Source organism: Nanorana parkeri, unplaced genomic scaffold (assembly GCF_000935625.1).
Source record: "Nanorana parkeri isolate BGI_ZX_2015 unplaced genomic scaffold, ASM93562v1 scaffold309, whole genome shotgun sequence".
NCBI classification, from domain to species: Eukaryota; Metazoa; Chordata; class Amphibia; order Anura; family Dicroglossidae; genus Nanorana; species Nanorana parkeri.
Window position 1 is genome coordinate 472,595 of NW_017306577.1, and position 14,122 is coordinate 486,716.

General features: G+C 45.2%; 1 protein-coding gene across 5 annotated transcripts in view; it reads right to left on the reverse strand.

The window, feature by feature from the left end:
- DAB1 (DAB1, reelin adaptor protein) overlaps positions 1 to 14,122 on the reverse strand; it is a 178,797-nt gene that overhangs the window by 117,288 nt on the left and 47,387 nt on the right. For all 5 annotated transcript variants that reach the window (XM_018557894.1, XM_018557892.1, XM_018557893.1 and 2 more), the window contains exon 2: positions 693 to 832. In XM_018557894.1, coding sequence (XP_018413396.1) covers positions 693 to 832 — 140 coding nt within the window. The remainder of the gene's footprint in view (positions 1 to 692; positions 833 to 14,122) is intronic.

Sequence of the window (14,122 nt, forward strand, 5' to 3'; positions counted from 1 at the left end):
ATATATGCGCATCATTTGATCCTGAGCACAAGCATACCAGGCACGGCGGGGTTAGAAGGTCCAGAGGGCTAGAGACCCACATTTGCCCTTCTGAGGTAGGCATACATTACAGGTATGTCAAGTCTGGTATCTATAACACACAATAATCTATTGTTTTTCAGGTCATAAAATGTGAGTGTATCAAAATATAGCTACTGTTGTAAAATTACATTCTTGGAAGGACAGGTGAGAGGTCGTTAAGCACTTTAGCCTCCTGTCACAGCCCCCTGAGCCTTTCTGATTGGGCGGTGGGCTGGCTCAGTGACATTACCTTGAAGGGCCACAAAAAGCTGCTGCACAAGGCAGTTGGGAAGCTCTTGTTTATCATCAAGCAGATGCTCTTCTGTACCATCAAGAAGTAGCTATCATTAACAACAAGAGCAGAACCTATGCTAAGCCTTACTGCCAGGGAGAGCCCAATGTCCATCTTCTTCCAGCTCCGGCCACTCTGTCACAACATGCTCCTCTTTTTCTAAATCTGGAGTTGGGTCATGATTGTACACAAGTGCATTGTACTATGACATTTTGGTTTTCAGCTTTCTTCCCCTTCCAAAATGTCATCACCAAAATTATCCTAACTGGCATACACAGAAATTAAAAAATTGAATACTCTTTGGGGATTTAAAACATGGAAGCAAGGAAGGAGGCCTCACCTTGAGTTTAATCATTGAGTCTTGACATAACTTGTCCCCTCTCGCGGCAGAAACCTCGTCGATTCCAATTAGTTTTGCTTTGTACCTGACGCCGTCCCCTTTAAACCTCTTTATCAATGTGGCTTCGCTGCGATCTTGACCTGAAAGGACATATAAAATAACAACATTGAGGAGAACGCAAACCAAGACAACACGGAGAGGAATCATCCTCCCCTCCGAGGAAGAGCAGAACTAGAGAATGTACAGACAATATTTTTCGGCTCCTTCCTGCTCAGGGCCAGACACAGAGAACAAAGATAAATCATGAGGTTCATCATAAACCAGCTTGGGAAATTCATGAAATAAAACTGAGGTGCCATCTGCCTCTGAGCACAGAATCTCTACAACACCCCCCTCCCCCCCAATATGGTTTAATCACCTTCAGTAATTTTGTTTAAAAGTTCCCAAGTTTCTTTTACTGTCATGAGAACCATGGTGATCGATATATGACAACTTTCCTATTACTGAAAGACAACAAGGCTCGGCATGATCTAGTTTTCTGGAATTCAGAGCACTTTGGCGATCACAAATTTTGAAAATCTATTTAGCAATTTATTTTTCCCTTTATGTTTGGTATTATCCTCCCCATTCCATACATCTTGTTGCTCACAATCAATTTTTTTCAATTTTTTTATGTCACTGGTCTCTAGTGAATGGATTGGCTGCATTCTCAGTGATGTCACCGGTCTCTAGTGAACGGATAGGCTACATTCTCAGTGATGTCACCGGTCTCTAGTGAATGGATAGGCTGCATTCTCAGTGATGTCACCGGTCTCTAGTTAATGGATAGGCTGCATTCTTAGTCATGTCACCGCTTTCTAGTGAATTGATAGGCTGCATTCTCAGTGATGTCACCGGTCTCTAGTAAATGGATAGGCTGCATTCTCAGTGATGTCACCGGTCTCTAGTAAATGGATAGGCTGTATTCTCAGTGATGTCACCAGTCTTAAGTGAATGCATAGGCTGCATTACCAGTGATGTCACTGGCCTCTAGTGAAGGGACAGGCTCCATTCTTTGTTTTGTCACCAGTCTTTAGTGAATGTCATTAGAACCGTCAAGTATACTATAAAGGAAGCTTACATAAGAGGGCTGATCAGTGCTACAAGATAGTGATCTGTAGAAATGCTTTTATGATGGTTTTATATGTTGCAATAAAACATGTAATTGTATTTCTGAGAACCTGGTTGGTGACATTGATAAATAGTTGCTACATAATGTATTCACCCTGAGGTGGCGGTGACCATAAAGATTACATTTGTTTTCTTTTATTGTTAAATTAGTAGCCAGCCTGTCCCACTCACAGTGAATACACCGAAACATCATTCCCTTGAAGCGTGTGAGGATAGTTACATATTGTTTTGTTTCACTTACAGTATCTATGAATTACCCGGCTCTTATCATTTGGGTGGGTAGGAAATGGCAAAAGGAATGCATTGGGAAAGTTGGCAGCTCCACATACACCCGCCTTACCCAGCACAATATGGACGCTTTTTCTCTTTTTTTTTTTTGCTGTGTATATGAATTATATTTACAAATCTTGAGGAGACAATGTATTCATCTTGCATGCCATCATCCCAGATTGCTCTTTACATGTTGCACGGTTTGCTTTGTAACATATGGGCAAAGAAAAATAGAAGAGGTCTGGCAATGATGAAATCGCAGATGATCTATATCTTGGTTACAAAAAAAATACTACACTTTGAAAACTAATTTTCGCTGAGAGATGATGGGGTTGTACTAGAAAACAAAAATGAAAAATACAGTAAAACGCAAACTGCGCATTCATATTCATGGCGACGCCGGTTGGCACTGGTGCTGAGGGTCCAGCCGGTCAGATCATTCCTTAACGATAGACCGCTCTTCTGTCCAGAGCCCCCAGCCCATCAACACCCAGAGGAGAGCTGTGTTTGGTCTGAACTTGTATCTTAAATTAGGACTGCTGAGGTGGACTAGTAGAGGGGGTGGTTATCATACTTTTAGAAGTGAATAAGTATTTATAGCAACATTTCTCCTAACAATCATTTAACTTAGGAATCCTACAGAACGGAATAGCCCCACCGACCACATAAACCTGAGGGTAACAAAAGTTCCTTTTGATTATCCTGGACCAGTTCTCGTGGCAAAAAAATTATCAAAAACTAGAAAAAAAATTGGAAAGCAAAAAATTTCAATTAAAAAATGTGAAGACACAGTGTACAAATAACGACCAAATACAGAAAAATTAAAAAAGCACAACTAAGACTCAAATAGACTAAATTATCCAAAATTACTCTATCTTCTCTGCACCATCCCTCCCACCTCTCTCTCTCTCTCTCTCTCTCTCATCTTTCTCTCCCTCGCTCTCTCTCCCTCTTTCCTCTCCCCCTCTCTCATTCTCTCTCCCCCCCCCCTCTCTCTCTCTCTCTCTCTCTCTCTTCCTCTTCTTCTAAGAAGCTCTAACAAAAATTGAAAGATTTCGCTTTTGTAAAATTTTGCCAACAACCAAATTGGTAATTTTGTCATTAAATCAATTTTGCAAAAATCACTCTGCTCATCCCTAAATTGTACCCTTTGATCGTAGACAATTAGCACACAATTTTTAGTATACACAGCTAAAAAAAAAACATTTTTTTAAAGGGGGCGAGTGAAAACAAAGGCCATGCTGCCGCCCTATCTGTGATTATTTTAGGCTTGGGCCTTGCTTGCTCACAATTTTTGAGGGCACTGTACACACAATTTTTCTTTCACATCAGGTCTAATGAATAGTAATAGCGTGAAATGCAGCTTTATCACTGGGAAGGCCTCGTCTTCCATTCAGAGGGATCCAATACTCTGGAGTACCTCCACGGGAGGAATTAAATTGCCACACTTGTGTGAAGACTTTGATGTTCCATGGAACGGGCCGAGCGCCAACACTTCTCTTGGCCTGTCACAACCCCCTTTTTCTTGGCAGAAACCACTATTTATGGAAATGTTTCTTCTTTCCTTTCACACATTAAGAAATAAATTATGTTATATAGGTGGCGGAGTGGATGTTTCCATAGCTACAAAGGAACCCGTTCAAAGATGTTCCACTAGGCAGAACCGCCTCATCAAAATGTGTTTGTTATTTAATGTCTGCTTGAAGAAGAAAAAAAAAATTGGTTCTCCAACTACCATGTATGTATATGAAGAGATAAAGATGTTCACTGTACTGGAGAGCAACATACTAAACTTTGGGGGCCCTTTACTCTTCTAAAGAGCTGCAGAAAATCATTTTCAGTTTTTATATCTTCAGATAATATTATTTTAGGTTTTAGGTATTATTCATAGATTCATGCCCGAAATTTCTCAGTTCAATTGACTTTTTGTATGTGAAGGGGTAACAAGGAGTCTTTAGTGGGCGTGTTTTGGTATATCTTTCGTGCATTACAAAGAGGTGAGTAAAAAGGGTTCCAAGATCAATGGATTAGTTACTAAAGGGAGTGGCCTAAAAAAAAAAAGTAACGGATACACAGATAGATAGATAGATAGAATCAATAGGAGCACACGCTGACACTGGGTAATGGGTATTAGAGCCACAGCTGAACAGAGATAGGCATGAGATCTTGCCAGGGACCCAGGGGGCCATTCCTCACCAGGCTCGCCGGCACGGGCATCGGGCTCCTCCTCGCAGGGCATCGGGCGCTGGTATGGACGGTGCGCATGCACGAGTACGCCTGCGCCATCCCACTTTCCAGATGCTACTCAGGCTGGGGGAGGACTTCAGCTTTCACCAACTGCCCTCGGCCTTGTGATTGGCTCCTGACTAGGGAAGCTTCCGGGTTGCCCTGGCAGCTAGGGGGCGGTCCTGGGTTTCCTGTGTATATAAAGCTGGTCAGAGCCTTGACTCATTGCTGTGTTATTCTACCTCATGGTGAACACCCAGCTCCCTCCTGTGAACCTGTTTATTGATCTGACTTCCCGGCTACCGACCCTTTCGATTGACCCTTCGACTACGATTCTTGCTGCCTGCCACGATCCGGAACTGGGCTTAACTACTCTATTTGGATTACCCTTTTGTGCTGCGGATTTGGACATATTTCATCCCTGCCAAGGGGTTCCACTCCCGGCCCATTATCTCGGCCCTGACAGATCTTCAGTTCGAGAGACACCAGACTCGAGGTCCATTCCAGTATCAGGCACCTCCAGTAGCCATCAGCTTCTCCAGTTCTCTTCCCTAATCAGTATTAAGCCTAGTCAAACGTTTCCACGCACTTGAGCTTTCCCAGCCAAGCATGGGGGCAGGCTAGACTAAACTCCAACCAAGATTAGACTGAGCACATGGCAATTCCTCTGAGTATATATACACTTCCCCAACAAGCACCAATGGCCAAGAAACCCCACGTGATTGGCTGGTGAGCCCCACACAAACTCATAATGTTCCTCCATTGGCTGTCCCACAAGGCAGCAGGGTCACACCCCACTCAGGCAGGTACAGAAAATTTAGCCAGACTGACTACAGCTCTGGCAACACTAAGGGGGTTATTCACTAAAGAGCCAAAGGGTCCAGCCGTAGCTTCAGCTGATCCTTCGGCTCTCTTCGGCCACCAGGAACGGACGGAGGAGGGGGCGGGTACAGCTGGCTCTGCCCTGTAGATAGGCAGAGCCAGCTGTCAATCACGCAGCTGGGTGGATCCAGACAGTAATGTCGGGATCCGCCCCGGCTGCGACGGTCTAAGTATACCGCGAGCTGTAGCTTGCTATATACTGGTCTTTGGGTCACGGGAGGGCGCTAGTTTATGTCCTCCCGTGACCCTTAGGGGAACTATGGGGAAAAGCCCTGACCCCATAGTTCTCCTTTAAATTTACATTCATCCTTTGGCGGTGTTTTTGGACTCCTCTTGTCTACTCTGTGCCATCCGTCCTCAAAGATTTTCCCTGAATGGTGTGTTTCCTTTTAATATCTTCCAGAAAATGTGCTTTGCGCGCGCTCGGGCCTCTCATTTAGGAATAAATCACAGTTATCGTCACACAAACTCCAGTCAAATGATTTGTTTTTTGGCTCAATTTGACTCCCGCTATGCAGTTTTCGAAAATTTCCACACCAAAAATGAGATAGTTTGCTGAAATGTATGATTGCTGCTCTGGCAGGTAAGCCGCCTTCATGGATTGCGCGTTAATTATCCGTGGGGGGGGAAGGGGGAAGGGACGCGGCGCCCCCCCGGAGGCCGAGGACGCAATCGGGAAGCCGTAAAGCTTGTTATTGTGTTAAAGGCACACAAAAAAAAAACGATCGGAAGATACCGACAACACGCAGAGAAAATCAGCACCCGCCGGGCTTATCCAAGAATCAAAATAGTCCATCTTATATTATTGTAATTATGGAGACTCGCTTATGACAGATTAGTATTTCGCCCTTCATTTAGCTTTCAGGCCCCATTCATACTACTATGCATTAATGAACGTGAAATTACAATTATTACAATGCAAAGCGGACCTAGCCTCAGATATACACTATATTGCCAAAAGTATTGGGCCCCTCCCCCTCCAAATCATTGGATTCAGGTGTTCTGTGACATTTCCTTGCTACTAAATATTCCGCGGTCACCTGTTACTGGTATTATAACAAAATGGAAGCAACTGGGAACAACAGCAACTCAGCCAGGAAGTGGTAGGCCACATCACATGACAGAGCGGGGTCAGCGCATGCTGAAGTGCGCAGAAGTCGCCAACTGTCTGCAGAGTAAATAGCTACAGACCTCCAAACTTGGTGTGGCCTTCAGATTGGCACAACAACAGTGCGTAGAGAGCTTCATGGAATGGGTTTCCATGGCCGAGCAGCTGCATCCAAGCCTTACATCACCAAGTGCAATGCAAAGCGTGGGATGCCGTGGTGTAAAGCACGCCGCCACTGGACTCTAGAGAAGTGGAGACGTGTTCTCTGGAGTGACCAATCACGCTTCTCTGTCTGGCAATCCGATGGGCGTGTCTGGGTTTGGCGGTTGCCAGGAGAACGGTACTTGCCTGACTGCATTGTGCCAAGTGTAAAGTTTGGTGGAGGGGGGATTATGGTGTGGGGTTGTTTTTCAGGGGTTGGGCTTGGCCCCTAGGTTCCAGTGAAGGGAACTCTTAAGGCATCAGCACACCAAGACATTTTGGACAATTGCATGCTCCCAACTTTGTGGGAGGAGTTTGGGGACGGCCACTTCCTGTTCCAACATGACTGCGCACCGTGCACAAAGCAAGGTCCATAAAGACATGGATGGGGGAGTTTGGGGGTGGAGGAACGTGACTGGCCTGCACAGAGTCCTGACCTCAACCCCATAGAACACCTTTGGGATGAATTAGAGTGGAGACTGCGAGCCCCTCCCCCAACATCATTACCTGACCTCACAAATGGTCCAACATTCCCATAGACACACTCCTAAACCTTGTGGACGCCTTCCCAGAAGAGGCGGAGCGGTTATAGCGGCAAAGGGCAGAGACAACCCAACACTGAACCCTACGGACTAAGACTGGGATGCCATTAAAGTTCATGTGCGTGTAAAGGCGTCCCAATACTTTTGGTAATATACTATATATGTTTATGTTAAGTGCAGCATGCTCAGTAATGTGTCATTGTAACGCTTCAAGGTATTTATTACCTCTCACAGAGATCACAGTGCTCCCCCTGACAATGCCTTCATCTGCTTTTCTCTCCAGAAGGACGGTGCCATCTTTGTTCAGGCATCATCCAGGCTCATCATCTACTTCCTGGACTGAGATGAAAGCATGTAAATCCCGGTGGGTGTGCAGTTCTTGGCTGTGTTCACAAATGTCTGACCCAGATCAGTCCCTGCTGCAGCCTCTCACCTTGTTACTTGCTACAAAGCTATAATGTTGCAGACTGATCGATGGGGGGAGGGTAGACTGAGGAAATGCTTCTTCCTGCCTGCAGCAGACTGATCACTGGGGGAAGGGAGACTATGGAAATGCTTATTATTGCCTGCAGCAAAAACGGAAATTGCACCACACATGTTACATAACCTCGCGAACGTCAAAGTGAGAGAAATAATTTTCGGGCCATCAGTCACTGGTCAAACTAAACTGATGATCATTAAAAGCCTTTAAAGCATTGCCTATGGGAAATGCTTCCTCCTGCCTGCAGCAGACTGATCACTGGGGGGAGGGGAGACTGAGGAAATGCTTCCTCCTGCTTATAGCAGACTGATCACTGGAGGACTGGAGTCTGAGGAAACACCTCCTCCTGCCTGCGGCAGACTGATCACTGGGGGAGAGGAGACTGAGCAAATACTTCCTCCTGCCTGCCGCAGACTGATCACTGGGGGAAGGGAGACTGAGGAAATGCTTCCTCTTGCATGCAGCAGACTGATCACTGGGGGAGGGGAGACTGAGGAAATGCTTCTTCCTGCTTACAGCAGACTGATCACTGGGGGAAGGGAGACTGAGGAAACACCTCCTCCTGCCTGCGACAGACTGATCACTGGGGGAGAGGAGACTGAGCAAATACTTCCTCCTGCCTGCAGCAGACTGATCACTGGGGGGGGGGAGACTGAGCAAATACTTCCTCCTGCCTGCAGCAGACTGATCACGGGGGGAAGGGAGACTGAGGAAATGCTTCCTCCTGCATGCAGCAGATTGATGGTATGATCTCAGCCTAGGAAAAGTCACTATCTGGAGCTCAAGGACGGCTTTTTAATGATAAAAGGTGGAGCCTTTTTTATAAGATGATTCTGTATATGGTGACATGTGAGGAATGGACTGGCCCCTTTTGGTACCGAGTCTATAGATTCTGGCATAGGCCCAGTTGGGGTTGCATATGTAAATGTATGAGTAGACAATACTATGTATATGTTCTCTAAGCAGCGGTATTTGGCCAGCCTATGGAAGGAGTAGATTTTTTTGACTACGGAAAAGGGGGAAAAAAAAAGAAGAAAGAATAAAAAGGCATTATAAGGGCATAACGCAGCAAATAAATAAATCACATGTATTTATGGGGGAAAGCCGACAGTCTTTTGCAGGCCGGTATTACAGTACAGTTATCAGCGCAGTACTCAAGACTTACTATCTAAAGAGAGGTTAGCGAGCCCGTTCAATGCGAGTGCTGACCCGTTAAAAATTGAGATGAATGAGATAGAAATTCAATTTCTTTTTAAAATCTCTTCTGTTCCTCGGCAGGGAAAAAGCATCAGGCGGCCGGGGCGCGGAGATAAAACAAAGGGGGAGAAAAATGCCTTCAATAAGCTGGATTTTCAGTCCCTTTTTAAAGGTTTACATTAGATTTTGGCTCATTGCAAAGTCCCGGCCGGCCGGTGGAGATGCGAAGTGTTTACTGAAGACAATCATATTTTTATACAGCCGGCTACTGCTCAATAAAGAGAGATTAAAGGGGCTCAGAGCCTTTCTTTCTGGGAGACTGAAGCATTAAAAGGGAGGCCGGCTCTGTGACACGGCTGCAAATATCAAGAGAGAGAGAGAGGGAAGGAGGGAGGGAGAGATGATAGTGATAGAGAGAAAGAGAGAAGAGAAAGTGAGAGAGGAAAGTGAGAGAGGAAAGGAGGGGAGTACAGATGAGAGAGAGAGGGAGAGAGAGAGAGAGGAGAGAGAGGGAGAGAGAGGAGGCAGAGATGATAGTAATAGAAAGAGAGAAAGAGAGAGAGAAGGGAGAATGAGAGAGAAGAAAGTGAGGGAGGAGAGAAAGAAAGAGGAGGCAGAGGTGATTGTGGTTGAGAGAAAGAAAGAAAGAAAGAAAGAAAGAAAGAAAGAAAGAAAGAAAGAAAGAAAGAAAGAAAGAAAGGAGGGAAAGAAAGAAAAAGAGGAGAGAGAGAGCGAGAGAGAGGGAGAGAGAAGGCAGATATGAGAAAGAAAGAAAGAAAGAAAGAGGAGGAAGACAGAGAGGAAATGGAGAGTAAGAAGAGAGAGATGAGAGTGGGAAGTGATGACAGTAAAAAAGAGAGAGAGAGAGAGAGAGAGAGAGAGAGAGAGGAGAAAACAAGTTAGGGGAGAGAGAGAGAAGGAAGAGGTGATAGTGAGCAAGAAGAGAAAAGTGAGAGAGGAGGGAGAATGAGAGAGAAGAAAGTGAGGGAGGAGAGAAAGAAAGAGGAGGCAGAGATGATAGCAATAGAAAGATAGAGAGAAGAGGCAGAGGTGATTGCGGTTGAGAGAAAGAAAGAGAGGAAGAGAGAGGAGGGAAGGCAGATATGAGAAAGAAAGAAAGAAAGAGGAGGAAGACAGAGAGGAAAGGGAGAGTAAGAAGAGAGAAAGGGGGAAGTGATGACAGTAAAAAAAAAAGAGAAAGATAATAGAGTGATAGAGAGTGATAGAAAAAGAGAGAGGAAAGGGAGAGAAAAAGAGAGAGGGGCAGAAATGATAAAGAGAGATGAGAGAAAGGAGTAAAGAGAGAGAGAAGGCAAAGATGACAGCAATAGAGAGAGAGAGAGAGAGAGAGAGAGAAAGAGAGAGAGAGAGAGAGAGAGAGAGAGAGAGATGAGAGAGAGATGAGAAGGGGGCAGAGATGAGAGAGAGGAAAGAAAAGGGGGAGAGGTGATAGTGATAAAGAGAGAGAAAGGTGATATAAAGAGAGGACACAGAGGGGAAAGGGAGAGAAAGATGGAGTAGGGTAGAGATGATGTAGAAAGAGGAGGAAGAGTATAGAGAGGAGAAAAATAGAGAGGGGGAATGAGAAAGAGAGGGGACAGAAATTAGAGTGAAAGGATTGAGAGGGTAGGGACGTGGAAGGGGTAGAGAAGAGGAAAAATAAAGGGGAAAAGACAATGAGAAGGGGAAGAGAGAGGGGAACTAAAGTGAAATGAAACAGTGAGGGGGGGGGAGAGAGCTTTAGATAGGAGAGAGGTAAAAAAGTGAAAAAAGTCAAAGAGAAAGAAAAGAGAAACAGAGAGATCATTTATTGGGCGAGAAGATCTGCACATCATTATATGAAGGGACCTGATAGATCCCGAGTCACACAGTCCGTACCTCGATCATATACATCTAATATTAAACACATATTCCTTTTCCCCAACCCAACCAAGAATTCTTCCTCATCTTTGGCAATACCGCAATGTACCTGACTTGTGTACCGAGGGAGAAATATAAGAAGGCGCAGCCGTTTGTGCAGCGTTACTAAGCAGGAAGGACAACCAAGGAACAAGGAACAAGGAAGACACGGCTCCCTCCTATGTACATATTTACAGCACAACTAAAGCTTAATCCAAAATGTAGGTTATTAAATACGTTTTAGGCTTAAAGTAAATGTCCAACCTGAATATCATTTCTAATATGTCTGGCATCATGTCTCACTGTAAACGCTTTGTATTAAACACATTTTTTGGGGGTAATTTTCTGCAAAGTTTTCCAGTGACAGCACTTCCTGTTGAAAGGTGACAACACTGAGCCGCTGCCTTGCAATTAGCTGCTGCTGCTAGTGCTCCTTTATTGGCCATTAGGCTGCAATTGCCTCCTGCAGACCTGATAGTATTGGGGAGATTTTCTTTCATTTCCTGATTCATAGACACATCAGGAAGGGAGAGGTTATGTCTCCAAAGTTATTGAGTCCTTATCTATAGCAGAATATTCCTGGGAATGGTGCTTTGTGTTCCCGGGAATAGTAACAGATAACTCCCAACATACAATAATGAAAATTGCGTGTACATAGCGGCACTTGCATTTTATTTTCCAGTAACTGACTTAATGTCCTCCCCTCCCCCTTAGTCTCCCCTCCCCCAGTGATCAGTCTGCTGCAGGCAGGAGGAAGTATTTCCTCAGTCTCCCTTCCCCCAGTGATCAGTCTGCTGCAGGCAGGAGGAATCATTTCCTCAGTCTCCCTTCCCCCAGTGATCAGTCTGCTGCAGGCAGGAGGAATAATTTCCTCAGTCCCCCTTCCCCCAGTGATCAGTCTGCTGCAGGCAGGAGGAAGCATTTCCTCAGTCTCCCCTCTCCCAGTGATCACTCAGTCTGCCAAAATAGAGATATGTGGGACCTATGGACACGTATAAGTGCTGCAATGTTGTTGGTTGGAGTTCGGCACTTGATACCCCCTCCCTCCTGCCTGATGCATGCCTGTAATGAAACGTGGGAGCTGAGCAGTCAGCAGTTTGGGTAAATCTAGGGCAGCATCGTTTTACCTGTCAGGCTACGCGGAGCTCTGATACAACCATTTGTTCATCTCTCATGTAACAGGGAAAATGTCAGAAAACAATGTCAGCCCTACAAGCTGATCTACAACTAATCAACACATCCGCAGACACAGACTAATGCACCGCTGGAGGACAAAGACAAAGTTCTTTTTTTTTTTTTGGCAAGGGACGCGCACAATGGAATCATACCTCCAAAGTCCCGCTGTACTGCAGAGTAGGCAGACGGGGGGAGGAGGGGGTCAAATCGGAACATGGGAAGAAATGTCTCCGGGAGAATTAAAGTGGACCTGTCAGTAGCTTTGAAAGTAGGCTTGAACGCAATCCTGACACATCACAATTAGGCTGGGTTCGTTTCGTGACGTGCGTTTTTACCGCGATCCACGGTAAAAAAAACACGCGACAAACGCGCGTTTCCGAGGGCTACTTGGCTGTATCTCAATGGAAACACGCGACAAAAACGCCCCAAAGAAGCTCCTGTACTTCTTTAGGCGTAGGGCGTTTTGTAGCGCGTTCATACGGCCTGTAATATGCCCAGGTGTGAACCATACCCATAGGAAATAATGGGATTTCGGTGTTTGAGCGTTTTGCAGAGCGTTCGAACGCGCTACAAAACACCCAGGTGTGAACCGGGCCTTAGAGAAGAGTGAACAGAGCAACATTACATACGAATATACTCATCTACTATATGTGGCTGTGGAATGTCCCTCTGCTTCCTCACGTTTAATGCAAGTCAGCGCTACTTAGACCGCCAGAGCCCGGGGAAAAGGAGGCTGCAACCCAACTGGATCGAGGATCAGGTGATTATATCTGCTTTATTTGACTACCCCAGGCAAAACGAGCACTTAACCTTTGCAGTGCGGGGGTAGCTCTACTGAAAGGGTTGTTTTTGTTTTTTTTTATTCCCCCGAGTTCTTCTTTAAAGGGAAAAACTAAAAAATACAAAATTATTTTAAATAATATGCCAGTAGGAGGAACTTCCTGCAAAAGAGGCATTTAAAAAAAAAAAAAAAACTATTGCGGCTAAATTATATGTCCAGCCGCTACATTCTGATTCTAAACAAAGCGGCCGATGATTCCCTTCAATGGCCACACCAGACCCTTGTCCTTGAAGAAGGTCTGCTATGGATTTTAAAGGTGCCAAAAAAATAAGGTGTGGTGTTTCCCCTACAAATCCATACCAGACCTTTATCCTTGATGAGGGCCCAACATCAGTACCTGACCTCACAAATGGTCCAACATTCCCATAGACACACTCCTAAACCTTGTGGACGCCTTCCCAGAAGAGTTGAAGCTGTTATAGCGGCAAAGGGTGGAGCCAACTCAACATTGAACCCTACGGACTATGACTGGGATGCTATTAAAGTTCATGTGCGTGGAAAGGCGCCCCAATACTTTTGGCAATATAGTGTGTGTATACACACTATATACAGTATATATAATTTCTTTTCAGCAAAACTGCATTTTTCTTTCAAAATGAATCCAGCCGGCACGTGTAGAATCCCCTCCTTGGCTCTGCGGCCTCGCTGCTCTTTCATGCAATATGGCCCGCGTCACGCTGTGACCTTTTATGTTGTTCGTGGCTTTCAGTGAATATCCATCCTGTGATGTGTACAGAGACCCCACGCTGAGCCCCTTCCCTCTCTCCTTCCCCAGCATACCCCTCTTCTCTGCTGAGATATTACCCATTACGCGTGAACCTTGAGTGCGCTCTCTGGTTAAACACGCCAGAAAACTACCTCCGCGACGCCATCCTTCATTTTTTTTCCTTTCCTAGTGCTTGTTGGCGCCGGCCTTACATGAAACGACAAGCTGTGACCTGGCGACCTCGCACAAATTCCATCATCCAGCGACCTCCTGCGGTGGAGATTTATGGCAGAAGATCTGACGGGAATGCTGATTATGTAGGAAGCTGTCATGTTTAGACCTTCCAGCTAAACGTTCAAAGTGTAGAAGATGTAAAGCAAACAAAATTTGTGTACATTTTGGATGATTAAGAGAAGAGAGTTCCATCTGTCAATTTTTTTTTTGCTATCCATGTCCCATTAGGGAGATTTCCCTTTACTTCCTGCACAAAGGGAGAGGAAATCTCCTCTTAGACCATTGTTACAGCAACAAGTGTCCCCATTGAAATATTTCCCCTCTATTCCTGTTCTGGTGACAGTTGACGCGAGGAACAATAGGGAGGGTAAATCTCCACAGCATGGACACTGACACCAATAAAATTCTGACCCAACTCCAAAACTAAAGAATAAAAGTTGGCTTTAGATACACATACGTTTTAGTTTAAATCCACTCAGTATACAGAGTTGCTGGAA